Source organism: Carlito syrichta, unplaced genomic scaffold (assembly GCF_000164805.1).
Source record: "Carlito syrichta isolate Samal-C Ts95f unplaced genomic scaffold, Tarsius_syrichta-2.0.1 Scaffold306754, whole genome shotgun sequence".
NCBI lineage: Eukaryota > Metazoa > Chordata > Mammalia > Primates > Tarsiidae > Carlito > Carlito syrichta.
The window spans coordinates 588,072-605,084 of NW_007250850.1; the positions used below are offsets into that span (position 1 = coordinate 588,072).

Below are 17,013 nucleotides of genomic sequence, written 5' to 3' on the forward strand. Positions count from 1 at the left end.
ATGCCTGACCCTAGACATTGTGGCAACCCCATTACAACCCATAAGGGACCTGGCTTAACTCATCTTTGTTTCTCCAGTCTTAGTACATGTGAGTGGCTCAAGAAATTGTTTTTTGATTTGAACTGATGACCTTTGGAATGTCTACAACATTAAAAGTTACTTGCGAGATTGCATGTAATACTTGAATAAGGTGATGAAAGTGGTTTTCTGGTCTGTACAAATGTTCCAATTTTTTTTTTTTTGGCATTATTTGTCTCCTAATTCCTGGCAGAGTGTGGAGCAAAGATATGGCGCCCTGCAGGTCTCCATTGTTTTCATGGGCAGCAGATTACAAGTGCTGTTAGGATTTGTAGGCTTTCTTTTGTATTCTGATTGACTGATTTACCACTGAAGATTCTTCAGGAGAAGTGTGCTGTCTTGAATAATCCATCTGGGAAAAGATCTATGACATTGATGAATTGAGGAAAAAATTTTCCTTGTGTCCATGTCAGAATGGTGAGGAAACCAGAAATGCAATGCTTTTTAAGGGAAAGGAACATGGTAAACAACTGAGATTTGATTATATATTTTTCCATATGGAATATCATATTCTGAAAATATTTTCTTTCCAGTCCCTAAAGGGAGCAGTTTAAGAAATTCGATGTATTAAGCACCTTTAAACTGCTGTTTGTAGCAATAGCAAAAAAATCAAACTGGGTGATGAAAAATTAAGGCAAAGGGCTCATAGAGATATTTCTCTAAGATAGATATACAAGTGACCAGTAAACACCTGAAAAGATGCTCAACACCACTAATTATTAGAGATATGCAGATCACAATTATGAGATACCACCTTATACCCATTGGGATAGTTGCTGTCAAAAACACAGAAAATAAGTGTTGGCACAGGAATGGAGAAACTGGAACGTTTATGTACTATTGGTAGGAATATAAAATAGCATAGCTGCTGTGGAAAACAGTATGACTCTTCCTGAAAAAACTAAACACAGAATTCCAGTATGACCCAGCAATTCCATTTGCGGGTATCTACCCAAAAGTAAGTGAAAGCTGGGACTTCAATGGGTATTGAAACACTCAAGCTCACAGCAATAGTATTCATGGTAGCCAAAAGGTAAAAGGAACCCAAATGTCCATTGACAGATGAAAAAATAAACATGATATATAAAAATGATATATACATGCAGTGGAGTATCATTCAGCCTTAAGGAAAGGAAATTTTGGCCCATGATATAACATGGATGACCTTGAAAACATGATGCCAGATGGAATAAGCCAGTCGCGAAAAGACAAACATTGAACAATTCCACTTACATGAAGTCCTAGACTAGTCAAATTTCTGGAGACAGAATAGTAGAACGATGCCAAGGGCCTGGAGGAGGGGTGAATGAGAGTTTTTGTTCAATGGCTACAGAGTTTCAGTTAGGAAGATGAAGAAATACGGAAGATGGATGGTGGTGATGGCTGTACAGTAATATGAATGCACTACTAAATGCCACAGAACTGTACAATTAAAGATGGTTAAGATGGTAAAAAAAAAAAAATAAAGCTACCTGTATGGAAATTTTCTGTCAGCCTATAATTTGTAACCTGAAAGCTAACTTGGAACAATAGAATATGTATGTAAGACCATGGTAACGAAGCAATACCACCTGAACAGAGACAAGAAAACTGCCTGAATCAATGAATAATAAATATAGTCGAAGGGTACTGCCAATGGTCTTTACTGTTGGGTCAGATTCTGAATTTGTCAAATACTGGGCAGCAGCCCTTACGCTCTCACTTTTTTATTATTAGAAGAGTATAAACATATTTGCAGTAAGATTTTAGCTTTGTGGTTCTTGCAAAGGCTTCCTGCCACTGCAGACTCCAAAGAAAAAACCTGGAAGGGCCGCGGGGAGGGTCTAAGAACAGAAGATAAGAGAAGATGTGGAAGATGCAGCACCACAATTGTGTTTTTCATAAGCACAACTTGGCTTTTTTGTCCTCCGTATCTACAGTTTCCTGAAATTCTGCAACATGGATGTCAACAGTATTAATATTCAAGTGACATATTATGATTTCTTGTCTTTATAAAAAGAGATTGAAGAAAGAAAAACAACCTGAGAAGTGGCTACTTCAATCTTTGAAAAACTATTATGGCTTAAATCAAATTCTGTTGCTACCTAGAGGAGGTTGTGGTTTGCATGATGTTTAAGCTAACAGGGCAAATTGAAAAAGAAACCTTTTTAAAAGCACATATTTTTACCCATGTTTAACTATATATCCAATAAATATCTGTCAGTCCAATACAGTCCCTTTATCATTATGATGACCTTTTGTCAATAGGAAAGGAAGATTTTTAAAAAATGTTCCATACCAACTCTGTGTTTGTGTATGTTTGTGTATGCGTGATGTAAACATGTTTTAAAAGGTACATAGAAACAGAAACATGTTTTGTGCTGCTAATTCCTTATTCTAAAAACTAGTCCGGAATAGAGAAGATAGTGACAAGAGTTGGCGCGCACTGGCCAAAGGTGATTAGAGGTTAGTTTTTTGACTTGCTTTTCAGCACCCTTCATAACATTGCCAGTCCTTCCTAAGAGATTAAAGGCATCAGAAACTTGGAATCTTGAGGGTGACCCATGTAGATCACTGTGTCTGTAATTTTTCTGTCAACATGAACAGCATTCTTTGAACGTCAGCATACACAACCGGTTAGGTACAGAGTACTTGATACTTCTGAATTTCATGCTGTTGAATGGTTTAGTGTCTGCTGGAGGAGACAGTGTAGCAACACCCCTGGCCCCCATTAGAAGGAATATTCTCAAAGCAAGATGCTCAGCTACCTTCTCAAACATTTAATAATAGACGCGTTTGTTTCCAAATAACGATGCAATGGGCATCATTTGCTCAATTTAATGCATATTGTCCTACGCTATGTTCTGCAGTAGACACAAATATAAACAACAGAGCCACTGTCCTCAGACTTGTAGTTTAGAGTGTGATTGGAAGGGCTGGTAAGACACAGCCACACGGGTTGTGCTATGATGTAAGTCACTCGTGCCCCTAAGAGAGCTGCAGCCGTGTGTGGTGCCTTGCCCTGTAACTGGACTTGATTCTTGCTCTTGTACCCTGGTTTTAGGTTTCATAGAACAGCCTTGCATTGTCAGCTACCTCAAATTCTATTAGGAAATGATCACTAGCATGTAGATCATCTTATAAAAGATAGAGGGAACTGTACCACAGGACTTAAAATAAGAGGAAGCAGCCATTGCCTGGCTAGACTCTGGTGTGGCCATGTGCTCTTTGAGCCATGGCTGTCACCATGTTTCCTGGCTTTGGCCACCTCCCCCACCTTGGGGAGGTGAATCGTCTCTCTCTCTCTCTCTCTAATTTATTTTTAAATAAACTATATTTTTTGATCCAAAAAAAAAAAGAGGACACTCAACTAGGTGGGGGGACCAGGGAGGAGGGGTTGTACAAGATGGATCTTGAGGGAGGGACAGAATGACTGCCAGGTGGGGAAGAAAGTCAAAGGCGGAAAAGCACGGATCACGTTCATAGCGTAGCGAGTGGCCTGGCAGGCCCGGAGTTCAGAGGAACCAGTGGAAAACAAGCTGGAAAGGTAAGGTTGACTGACAGGGACGTGTGTATGCGGAGTATTTTGGAGTCACTTTGAGAAAGGCGTCCACTTTTGATTTTGAAAAAGCAGTTTCTCTCAGCTTCTTTGGTATTTGAGCTCTGATTATGCACATAATCGAGGAGAGAGGAAACTAGTGAGCATATCTGGAGATTTTCCAAATATTTCATTTCGTTGTCAATATTGTTTGCTTGTTCTCCCCTTCTTGACTTTAGTCATTTCTCTTTGTGCTCCGTTTCTTCTCCAACTTTTTCCACAGGGGTGATAAAGCCCTGAGGATTTAGCTCTTCTCAGTTGACACCACTTTTCTACAATACTAAAATCTTTGTAACCCCATCACTGACATCCTTGCCGAGACGGACTCTTCAGAACTTTCTCTGAAGCTCAAGACTGTTTTTTCTTTCTTAGCATTGGTATTTCTCCAGTGGTGTATCAGCCAGTGGTTTAGCTGTTGTGGAGTGGAGGTCACGCTGATTAATGATAGTCACTAGATGTATGCTAATTTATTTGTTAGCCTTTGATTTATTGTGAAGTTTTTCTGGCTCGTTTATCAAATGCATTTGGCTACTAAACAAGAAAAATACTTCAGAAAATGTATCTGATTCATTTGCGTTGACATTTGAAGCCCATTAAAATCACGTTCTTAATGATTCTAGAGTGTAATTGTTCATGAGTATGTTCTTGATTAGTGAAACATACATGCTATGGTTTTATCATCAGTTGTGTTTATATGTATGTGTTACCTATATGAGGTCCTTCTGATTTCAAAAGGAATGAGTAGAGGCCAACTTTGATGTTTCTTCTGCTTTTCCTTAGTTTTATATTCAGACAGAAATTGTTAAAAAGGGCCATCCCTTTATCTTATCAGTAGCTAGAATAGGCTGCCGAACTTGGTAAGGTTGCTTGTCTATAGGGAGAAAATCTTGCTGTGGATTTTGAGTAAGAAGTTAAAGTGTGTGTGTGTGTGTGTGTGTGTGTGTGTGTACACTCACACACTCCACTTTGAATGTCAGTGTTATATTTTCATGCATACGCAGGCTTAATGGTTTGCCTGTCTGTATCATATCTCCTGGAATGACAGCTTAACAGTTTTCCCAGTTGGATTGTGTTAAAATCTTTAAAGGCTGCATTCACAAAAACATATGTCTCATGTTTGGGCAGCCAAAGTCTATGTGATCATTTTACCGGAGTATAACTTAGCAGCACTGTTATATCACAGATATCTTATTGTTAAAGCTACATTAAAATATCATCAGTTTGAAACCTACTGTTTCATAATTAAGTTGCTTTGGGATGTGCTCAAGCATAGACTTTTTTGCACTGTCTTAAAGATCGATGTTGCTAAGAAAGCAACAGCATAAATGGATCAGAAGAGGACATGCATGATATAGTTAAACAATTTATTTTAATAGACTTTTAAATCTAATTAATTTTCTTGAGTGTCTGCCCTGTTCAGAGCATTGTGCTAGACATCCTGCATAGATAACTTTAATTTATGGCCGTTAATAAAGACGTGGGTAGAAAATGGAAGATGGGGAAAAGTCATGGAGTAACCCAACAGGAAACAAGTTATCTTCAAGGTTTCACCACAACAAGGATGTCATGATATGTCTGTTTGGCAACGGCTCGTGTTCGGTGTTGGGATTTTGATGGCTTTTCTTGTGACGGGAGGCTTTTGATACTCTGATGGTGGAGGCAGAGACAAACTGAAATGGTAAGAAAACTCCAAGCTTTTCAGGACTGTTTTTTAAGGTTTTGGGGGGTTTTTTTTTGACAGATTTTCTAAAGCCCTTACAGGGAACAAAGTCTTTCTGTTTGGTGGTAGAGGTTACAGAGGATGGTTATTCACGGTCCTGATCTCAAATTGGCTTCGCCATCTATGGTGCCACCCTCCACCTCTCACTCACTGGTGCTCCATCTGCCAGAGGCCAAAATCCAGGAGCAGTTCTCAGTGGTAAAAAGTTGGAGAAGCAGATGCTGGAAAATCCAGCCTTACGTGATCTTTCCTGGCTTTGATAGGTTCAGCTTTCATATTGAAAAGTTGTTTAAACGCTTAATTTTGTTCAAGTGAAGAAATGCATTTATTTCAGAAACAAACTAAAATAATTATTTTCTTCCAAAGAAAATAAATTTTAGGGTATTATTAATATTTAAATCTATGGTTGTTTATTTTTTAAAAGTTAATGGCTGGCTCCATAGAAAAAGACTGTATTAACTTTTACTGTCTAAGTACATCAAAATGCTAAATTTGGTTAGGGACATTTCTTGGCAGTTCCTAGAAATATGAACACTAAAAGCCTATTAAGGTTGACAAAAATATGTAATTTAATGAGAATATCTAGTTGAACTGCAAAGAATAGAGTGACAACTGTATTCAGTTTTGTAAATTTGTAATGATTTCATTTTCATAATATTAACAGTATTAATAATTTCCAAAATAGGATAAAAAAAATCAATCCTCAGGAATATTAGTAAATTAAAATTGTGAATGACAAAAAACATGTACCAAGTTGTATTTCTGTTATGCCTCACAAAATGATTGAATTGTATTCAGACATACAATAAATGCTAGTTTTTTGAAAATGTGACTGAAAATATCGTGTCACTTTTAAAATGTTGGCATTTTCAGAATTTTGACACAACTTTATACATCTTTACATGCTCCGATATCAGAGATGATTTTTCAGAAGCAAAAAAGGAAACTTTAGTGTCTTCCAATTTAAATGAAGTCACTGAATGTAAAACCCTCAGCTCGGAGCCTAGCACGTGGCAGTCCCAGTGGCAGTCGTGCTTCATGCTTGAGTTTGTTGCTCTGACCCCTTTCTTCTCGCTGCTGTTTTTTTTTTCTATCACCTGTTTGTAGACAAGCAGCAATTTCCACAGATTCCAAGTGTGAGTACTTTTCATTATGTCTACCCCATAGTTTTGATATTTTGGAATTCCTGGAATTGCTTCCATATCTGTGAGCACAACTCCTCAGCTGAGAACACACTTTTTTTAGTAATGCACATGCAGAGGTGTTGAAGACCCTCAAATTCTCTGATACCAATCTTCTGGTTTTCATTTTGTCTAGTCTCTGACAGCTCTGAGGGTGAAGTGAAGAACTGGATGTCATTCCAGCATGCGTAGATCACACGGAATGGGTCGGGTTTTTAGTGGTTTCTTTGCTGCTGGAGTCTGGGACCTCAGCATTTCCTTTTTTCTGAAGTTAGTCCTAAGCCTAACAAAGACCCCGTTATTGCGTTTTCGGAAAATACTGTGACTACAAAATATGTGCTTTTTATCTTCAGCATTAATTCAAGGACTTAATTTTTATTCATTTTAGGCTTACTGAGAATACTTTCAGCGATCCCAAAATACGTAAAGCAAAAAGTCAAAGTCCCTTCCCCACACTTCCTTTGCGATCATTCCTCAGGAGACATGAATTCCGATGGTTCAGAATTAATCTTTCCAGACTGTTGACACGTGTCAGTTCAACAGACATGTTGAAGGATGTGTTTCTCGGCGTCCCCACTGCTGTGGTGGTGGTTTTCACAAACATGAGGTTATGTTGTTCTGCATCTGGGTTGTTTGATCAGTTAACCTACCATGGGCATCTCTCCATGTCCCAAGTGCTTTTCAAGACCGCATCGTGCTTTCCTGTGCTGATGCGTGTTGGTCTGCTTGGCCGTTTCCCTGCTGGAAGATGTCCAGGTATCATCAGCTCAGACATCACGTTGCATGAACCCCACAGGTGGGAAGCTTTGGTCCTCAGTCATCTGTGCTTAGTTTTCCCACTCCACTCTCCAGACTATAGGAAGCAGCCTGCTTCAGTCTACCCTGGTTACTTGTTGGCTTTCAGGGTCACTGGATCCCTGAAAGGTTGTCATTTGGCCTGGGTTGGGCCTGTGCTCAGATGAAGGGGGCCAGGTTGGTTGTGTGGGGTTTTAGGGTAACAGCACTTTTAGGAAGTTTCTCCTTTCTACCTGCTAGAGATGTAAACTGCACCGACCTCTTGCGTGTATTTTGGCTGTCATCCGTACATATTTTTATGCTGGCAGAGTTCTGGGTCTCAGAGCTGGAAGAAGGGTATAATGGTCAATTTTTTGTCTTGGTTATCCTTAAAGTCAGGGCATCTAGAGAATACTTGGAAAATATATGTATTTTTTGTAATTGTGGAGTATTTTGTCTCTTCGTGTTTCTATCCGGGACTCTCAAAATTTAATTTGTGACTTTTACAGATGGTGTAATTAATCAGTCTTAAAAAGCTAGATACGAATATCCCAAGGTTAGCATTTCATTGGGGGGCGAGGTGGTATTCATTAAGAGGTTCATAAAATTTTATGTTCTTCAGTAACTATTTACTTAATGGATACAGTAACTTATTTTTGTCATGGCTTCTGGCCATATTTCGGGGGTTTAACAGACCTTCTGGCTGAAACTGCTGCATACTTGAACAACTCTAAACTATGATTGCCTAGAATGAATGCAATATGAAATATTCTTTGTTAATACGTATTTTTGCTGCGAAGATTGCATTTCATATTCATGAAATAGTGACAGATTTTAAGAAAGGTGATAATCAAATTGTTACCAATTCAGAGGCAAAATTACCACATTTTGTTAATACGGTAATTGTTCAACATATTTTCAGCAACAACTTGCTATTGATTTTAATAGTTTTTGCTTCTCAATACAGCTGGCATCCCGCTATGCTAGCATAGCTGTACTTTTTGATTTAATATTGTACCGAGCATGTGATGCCCTTTGTGGATGGCCACACCGAGCTACTGCCGAGAATACATCCTTACTGTTTGTGACATTTTCCATGTTAGAATGGAGTGTGGTCATTAACCAGATGTTCGTGCACATTAAAAGGAACGTTTAACCCTTTTACTTTCATCTTGATTTCTTACTTCTAGGTTTCCTCAAATATCTAGTAGCTTGACCGCCCCCCCTTTTTTTGCTATTACTTTCGCCTGCTATTTTGTGTGTGTTTTTTTCCTTTCCACAAAACAAAATTTCCTAAGACTACTATTATTATACGCAAACACATCCCAACGTGCACAGAAAGTACTTTCATTCTCAAGGTGACACGTAGGCAAAAGCTGAAACTAAGTCATGAAAACATTCAGGATCGTAAATCCTTTTATAACGCAAATAGAGTGAGGGGTGCACCTTTAAATTACATGCGTAGACCCGCAAACCTCGTTTTTCTTTTCTACTGGGATTCTGAGGCATGCTGAGAAGTGTTTAGCCGTGCAGACGCAAGAGGTGAGGCCCACCCGTGATCGTGCATCTGGCGTGACGTCGGATGCCCGAGTTTCGCGGGTGTGTTGGTGGCTGTTGTGACCGCGTGACAGTGCCCGTCGTGGGCCCGACACGCAGCCTCCGCTCACCCGTCTCCCTTGTCCCTTGCAGTCGGTGGCCAAGACCGGGCGGCTGCTGATCAGCCACGAGGCTCCCCTGACCGGCGGCTTCGCGTCGGAGATCAGCTCCACCGTGCAGGTGAGTCAGGCCAGGAGCGCCCCGCCCGGCACGTGTGCCCACTCGCGCATGCGCGCCGACCCGGTGCGGGGGGAAGGGCGCGCCTTTCCCACGCCGGCCCCGCGGCCCGAGCTGTTGATGCCGCGCGTCTTCCAGAAGAGAGGCCTTAGAGCGCTGAGTGGGAAAGGCCTTCCTGGGAAGGCGCCAGGTGGAGGCCGTGAGGCTCGGACTCGGATTTCGGGGACGTCTGCCCTGGGGGCCGCCAAGGGGCATCTTCCCAGCTGCAACCTGCGGGTTCTCCCTCCGTGTGATTGAAGATGGTTATGGGATTGCTTGACTGTGAAACCGAGCTTCGGTTTTTACCGCCTTCGGCTTCTCAAATCCCTCCCAAGTTAATAATTTAAATTCAATAAGGAATTTAAAAATAATTTTATTTAGTGTAATTGATACTGGCAGTGCTTTCGAAGTGGCTTAAAAACTTACTTTAAAAAAAATTCACTTAAGAGGCTACCTGTCAGAAAAAGATTCTGCAATCACTCCCTGGAAGAGTTTAAAATTTTTATTAACATTTTTGTTATAGATGTGCATAAGATAATTTAGTTTTATAATTTATAAATGAAATATTATAATATTTACAAAGTAGGAGTAAGTTATATTCATAGATTATTATTTGTACATTAGATAATTATTTTTAATGTAAAGCATATTTATTTAAATTTAGAATCTTTTACAGTTGGCAAACGTCTTCTCTTTACTGGTGTTAAGACTCTTTAATTACTAAGATACACATGAGTGGAGAATTTATTTTAGAGTATATGGCTTTCTAATTTAATTTAAAATTATGATGTGTGAGTAAGGATACATTTTTATTTTTAAACTTTTAGTCATTTAGATTTCTACCAATAAAATATGTTTAAGTGCTAATTAGCAAATTACAAATAGCTTCAAATGAGATGAAGTAAATTTGAACATAAATGTTTTAAAAACTGGGTCATAATATTTTATAATTGCATTCAGTCAAAGATAAAATTATTTTTACATTGTATATAGTCACAGGTAAAATTAAGAAAAGCAAGTATTTGTAGATTTGTTATTTTCCTAGTTATTATATAAATTAAAATTTAAAACATCATAAATATGACTTCTCGGTATTTATGGCACATTTTATTCACCAAGTAGCGTGATGTACTAAATTTGTAAAAAATGAGGTTTCACGATTGAATCACTGTAATGCCAAGATGTTATTTCAAGCCAGAGGCAAACTGGAAAAGATACTGGATTTTCTGACTTCTAATTATATGTATGTAGTTCAACCATGTGAAATGATAGTTAGTGACCATTACTTATAAAAACTTTGACAGCCCTGTTTAATTTTGCCTACTGACTGCTTATTGTTATCTCAAAAGCTTTCTTTGCATATAATTTCAAAAGGAAAACAAGTAGAACGTAGTTGCATTATATATCATGACATCTTTTGTGAAGTTTGCTTTCTCTAAGTGTGCTTTTAAAATTTGATCTCCATAAATTATTGATAGACTGCAATACAATAGAACATTTTTTGAACTGAAAAGAAGATAGATAATCTAATCTAGTGTCCCTTGGTCTTGAATAGCATGTGGACTCATGTTAATGAAAAATGTTTCTCAGGCCCTAAGAATACATAGTGAATTCCAATTTTAGAAACACTATATTAAGGATTAAACATAGTCTCTGTAACTAGCTAACATCAATACTCATAAACATATTTTCAAAATCAGATCTGAAATTATATGATAAGAATCAGTGGTAAAAATGATCAATGAAATTATCAGAATATAGGCATATTTATATTGTATATCAGAATATAGGCATATTTATATTGTATATTGCAAGATATCTTGTAACATTCTCAGGCTTCCAAGAATATGATCATACATCTCAAGTGTCCACAGTCTATAGTTTGAGAAATATTGACCTAAGCCAACCGTATTCCTTTTATAGATGAATGTTTGTCACCAGAGTTCTTGTGACTTACCCAGTTTATGAAGACAGTAGACTATCTAGGACTAGTCTTGAATAAATGCTAAGTGTGTACATATGCATTTTTTATTGAAATTTCCCTAGTCTCCAAGAGGAAGATAGACATTTTGGTTTCCTTATAACCTGTTTTCTGTTTGTCACAGTAAAATTATTCAACCAGCCTACCACAAAATTAATGAAGATGATACCATAATATGTGTAGGGGTAATCTGAATTTTGCTTTATTAGTATGAGCATGAATTTGAAAATGTACCCAGGTGCTTTGCTTATTTCAGATTTTATTTGCACAAATAGAAAGTGCAGAAAAGGAATTTTAAGAAGATTTAATAAGCACAACAGTCTCAAGTGTTTGCCTTTTGTGACTTTTATCTATTGGTAAGGAAGGTTTAAAAAAAGAAAACTTGTTCCCTGTGTGTTTTTCTTTTTCAGTAGTGGTTGCATATAATTTTGAGTAGTCTGAGTGATAAAATCTACATCCAGTGACTCTTGTGCACACATTCAGCTAAATGCAATGCATTGTAGTGAGCATCTCTAGGGAAGGCCTTGTTACATATTGTTAAAGGAGACCTGTGTCAGATTATGAGTGCCTTGAGCTGTTTAAACTGAAATCACCTAAGCATGAAGTGCGGTTGCTTTCACCACTCAGAATGATTTATATTTCTGTATTTTTGTTTTCTGTATTTTGTAAGGTTAAAAATCAGGGTTAAGATATTGAAAGCCAACTTTCTGGAACAGCAGGAAAAATATACATGGATAACTTTTCATGGTCGTCTTGGAAAGAAGTTGGAAGTCACGAATGAGAACAATATAAATTTGAGGACTTCTGATTAAAATATTGAGTTGCTGTTGTTTCAATGAATGCAAATTTTATGTTAAAATACATAAAAAAACCATTTGCTTCACAGGCACTATTTTGTTTGTAGTTAAGCCTACAAAATTGCTTCTAAGGTAATATCATAAGAGAATGATATTAATAATAAAATTGTTTTTAAATACATTAAAATCTGAGAGTACCCGAGTCTGAAATATTGTTTTTGTCAAATTTTAAGTTATCACCCATATTAAAAATAAAAAAACTGATGAGAATACAATGCTATAGAGAATATTCTTTTAAGTATATAATTGGTATTTTTAGATAGAAAAATTAGGTGCTATATAAAACTAAAGGAACTTTTTTTTAATAAGAGTTATTGGTGCTACTCTAAAGGGTTTTCTTAGTATAAGATAAAATATGAAGACTGAATAAGATGTAGTCACAATTGATTTACAGAATTCTTTAGTTTATGGTAGATTGCTCTTCCATCTTACAAGGAAATCAGTGACCACGTCTTAAGTTTGTTTATGTCTCCCGCTTCTTTTTCATGAAACTATTTATTTTATTATTTTAAAAAATATTTTTGGCCGGGTGTTATGGCTCAAGCCTGTCATCTCAGCACTTTGGGAGGCCGTGGTGAGGGGATTGTCTGAGCCCACGGGTTCGAGAACAGCCTGGACAACTTGGTGAGACCTCATCTCTACAATAAATTAAAAAAAAAAAAATAGCTGGGTGTGGCAGCATGCAGTTGTCATTCCGGCTACTTGAAAGACCAAGGTGGAAGGATCCCTGGAGCCCAGCAAGTTGACGCTGGAGTGGCCGTGAGCTTGTCACTGCACTCTAGCCTGGGCAACGGAGTGAGACTCCAACTCAAAAATATATGTGTATATTATGTGTAAATATATATGTGTGTATATATATATATATATTTGACAGTCTTAGTTTGAAATAATGTTAAACTCAAAAAAGCAATTAGGAGACTACATTGATTAGACATAAGTTTTTAAAACATTTATTAGTAATTCATAAAGTTTATGTATGTAAATAAATGCTTATAAAATTTTTTTGAAAAAACAGTGCATCTAATCTAAGAAGTGTGCTGCATTTCTGTTGGAGTTAATGGAAATTAACGAGAGGCAGAACAAACTGAGTCTGGTGTGTTTGGCCCTGCTCTGGGGACGAGGTCTTGATCGGCCATCTAAGGCTTCATTGTCTGTTTCGATCTGGTTTTACATTTCCATCTGTTCTCATTTTGGGATGAGGGAGTTTCTTCCGCCTGTTCTTTCATTTGACATATACTGCAGCTTGAAGGGCTTCTTTTGGGGAGTCATGCAAGGACTCCAGAGTTTAGATAATTCATTGTCCTTGTTATTGTACAGTTTGAGCAAAGATTTCATGGTTTCAGAAAATTATAGGAATTAGTTTATGTGGTGCTTATATTCTTCAGCTTTATGTAATCACAGCTTTTCAAAAAAAAGTTTTAATGTGCAAAAAAATCTATTTTAATATTCCCCCCAATTAATGAATATTTTATGTTCTAGAATGCAGTGTTCGGCACAGGCGTTACGTATTTCTATATTGAGACCAAATACTTGGTGGGTTTTTTTTTTTGTTTTTTTTTTTTTAGTAGCTTTGGATAGCATGATATTTTAAAAAGCATTACAGAAAGCAACTTTTATTATTAATTTCCAACACATTCCCATAATGATGAAATAAGTCCTGAGTCTGATAGAATTTGTGTGATAATAATAATAATAAAATGGCTTTTTCCCCCTCTGGATTCAGTGCTTAATAAGTGTGCCAAAAATTTTAGGGATGTGGTTGGCTTAAAAGTTTGATTTTTTTTTTTAAACACATGGAAGCAATAAGTCTGCAATAAAGAGTCCAATTGGAGAGGATGGTAAGTTTCCATACCATTGTTACATCCTTTCTGTGCGGTCTCTTTTAGAGTAGAAACTCAGAAATTGTGCATATTGACATATATTTTTAAATATTATCAGATTCTAATCGTTTGAAAGGCTTTTTATAGGGCCTACATGAATCCCTGTGTAAAAGAAAAGTTTTATAACTCTCAAGTAAGGGAATTTTGCTTTTCTCAGTGTTTCATGTTAGAAAGGTTTATACAGAAGGATTTTTTAAATAAACATATTACTACTAAATTACAGCCACTCTGTTTAAAGACATCTATCTAAGAAGAGGGTAAAAGCTACCGTATGGTCTTGAGTTTTTACCACTGTGGAAATATGTTTAACTAAAAGTACCATGTCAATAAATTAAGAGTCCTCAGAGAAAACTATCACAGTATCAATCTGATAAGTAGTTTACTGCAATTTTTTAATCTCAGTTTTTTTTACTAGTGTTACAAAACATTTCCCCCCAAAAGCAAAACAATCAGAAGTACACTTCTATACTAAAAGATGGAGCCAGAGCACCAGAAAAACAGTTTATCAGAGTGTTGGGATATAGAAAGACCTTTTTTTTAAACAGCAGTTATGCCCTGAGGCCTGTTTGGTGTTTCTGGGACCAGCTTCTATGGCCACAGATAGGAACCAAAGTCGCAATCTGTTTAGGAAAGCCTTGTGAATAGAACGGCCTCATCATGGTTTGAAGTTAAACCCACGCTGTACTCTCTTGGTCCTCCTTGCCCTGACCACTCCTGGTCTCCTCTGTCATCCTCTCCTCTGCTTGTGAGGGGATGGCCAAGTTCCATCATCAGCCTTTTCCTCTTTTTTTTTTTGAGTTGGAGTCTCACTCGGTCACCCAGACTGGAGTGCAGTGGCCGCTCCCAGTCATTGCAGCCTCGACCCGCTGGGTTCCGGCGATCCTTTCAACCTCAGCCGTTCTTTCCTGGGAAGTATCAACCGTTTGCATGGCTACTCTTGAAACCTGCAAATTTGAAACCTTTGAGATTTGACCTGCTATTGAACCTTACATTCCAAATTTCAACTTCACACTGATTTTTGTAGTGATAAAAAAAAGTATGAGAAAATGGTTTGTATGGAAGGATTTGAATGTGAAGCAGAGAGCAAAGATAACATATGCACACAGATATTAGCCCATTTACAGGTATCAGCTTATCTCAAAGTGAACTCTTTTTCTCCTCACCTCTTTGTGGACCTATTAAACTGTCTCCTTATCTTTGACTCCAGCCTCTGACCTCTCATCACGTTCCTATCCATTATTTTCTTAAAACACATATCAAACTTGGCCCATTGTTTGTTTGAAAGCCTCTCATGGATCTTCTTTGGCTATAGCAACAGATCTTTATCTTTGCTCTTAAGATTCTGATCTACCCAAACCTCTGTTTCCAGTGTTATTTCTCACATCCGTTTTCCACTCCAATTTGCTGATCACACTGGCCTACTAGCTATTTCCTGAATGATAGTGAAGTCTTGCAACCATCCTTTATTGAGTATGCTGAGCATAGCCTTAATACAGACATTACATCCAAGCAGTGGGATTCCTTCTTTTAGAGGCACTCAGAGTTTTTTTTAAAAGAAATGGATGATAAACAGATAATTATAGTATATTATATACTAGGATGGTGTAGTCAGAGAGCCGGATTACAGAATACTTATTCACCTAACTCAGGTATGGCAGCTAAATTAACTCTTAGATGAGGACTGTATCCCTGGGAGTGAAGGTAGGTGGGTATTTCAAGCAGAAGGAATGATATGAATAAGGAGGTGGGTGACGTTTTTGTTATTTGAGGAATTAATATTTTGGTACGGCTGGAGAGTAACTGCTTGTGAGGCTTTGTATGAGGTAAGGATTGACAAATAGGAGTTAAATTATTATTTTTATTTTAAAGATGTGGGGTACAATCCAGGGTTAGGTATACAGATGCTCATTATGCATGTACCCTTGTTGATGAACTGTGCCCCACAGATTCCCACTGCTGCCAATTCCTACCCCCACCCTCCCCTGGCAGTTTCCCACTACCGCCAATCCTTTTCTTATAGCATTACAATACTTGTTCAAGGTTCACTTATAAGTGAGAACATATGATACTCAGTTCTTTGTTTCTGTGATAGGTCACTCAGTGTTATAGATTCTAGGTCCATCCAGGTTGCTATGAAGTTTATAGGAGTTAAATTCTTAAGAATGTTAACTACTAAGGAATTTGTTTTTGTGTAGAGGAAGTAAAAATGACAGAGTAAAGCCAGGTCACATAGATATAAATATCATTTTCTCATATAACATATTTAAAATGCACTTTATTGAGTTCCTGACAAATAGGAAGTAGTAGGAACTCAAAAAAAAAGAGGTCATAGTTATTATCATTATTTAAGTCCATGGCGTGTAATTAAAGAATTTTTAGTAGGAGATTAATGTGGATGGATTTACAAGTTAGAAAAGCTCTTTGGCAGTTTTTGAGAATGCCTTGGGAAGAAACGAAGCAGGACACGATGGAGGTTTATTTAAAAACTTCAGTCATGTGTGTACAATGACATTGTGGTCAACAACAGACTTCATGGTTCCATGAGAACACAATGGACCATAAATAGAAGCTCAATCTATGGCACTTGATGCTGACTTTGCAGATCAGGCAGGGGAGATGACTGATGTTCACCAAGGTGCTGGGACATTTGGTTTTCTATAGGAAATATATATATAAATAAAAATAGATGTACCACGTAGGTTTGTGTATGTCTACTCCATGATGTCTGTACAACCACAAAATTGCCTAGTGATGCATTTCTCAGAAAGTATTCTTGTTGCCTGTGACCCATGATTGTATTTGAGTAAACTGGATGAGAGATTTGAGGGTCTTACCTTCTATACCAAGGATGTGGGCGAAGGCTGGGAAGAACTTTAGGAATCACAGGAGGGAGAATCTGAAAGACTTGCTGACTGATGAGATCGGAGTGGAACAGACACTTAAGTGCAGAAGCCAAGAATAAGGCCCAGCTTGGTGTCTAGGCTGGCTGGTGTTTGAGGAGAGGTGTAGTTCCACAGAGATGGGGACTATCATCGGAAGATAGGTTTAAGTACATCTTTTGTGGAAGAAAACGAGTGCATTCTGGGCTTGCAGAATCCGAGATGGGGATGAGAATTTGTCTCTGGAGCTCAGGGGAGAATCTGTAGGAAGAGC

The 17,013-nt window shown here is 37.7% G+C and overlaps 1 protein-coding gene across 2 annotated transcripts in view; it reads left to right on the forward strand.

The window, feature by feature from the left end:
• The window catches only part of BCKDHB (branched chain keto acid dehydrogenase E1 subunit beta), a 229,405-nt gene that overhangs the window by 157,821 nt on the left and 54,571 nt on the right, over positions 1-17,013 (forward strand). Inside the window, exon 8 of one of the 2 annotated variants that reach the window (XM_008063337.2) lies at positions 9,020-9,106. The exons of the other annotated variant lie outside the window; for it this stretch is intronic. Coding sequence (XP_008061528.1) covers positions 9,020-9,106 — 87 coding nt within the window. The remainder of the gene's footprint in view (positions 1-9,019; positions 9,107-17,013) is intronic. 2 annotated transcript variants of the gene reach the window in all.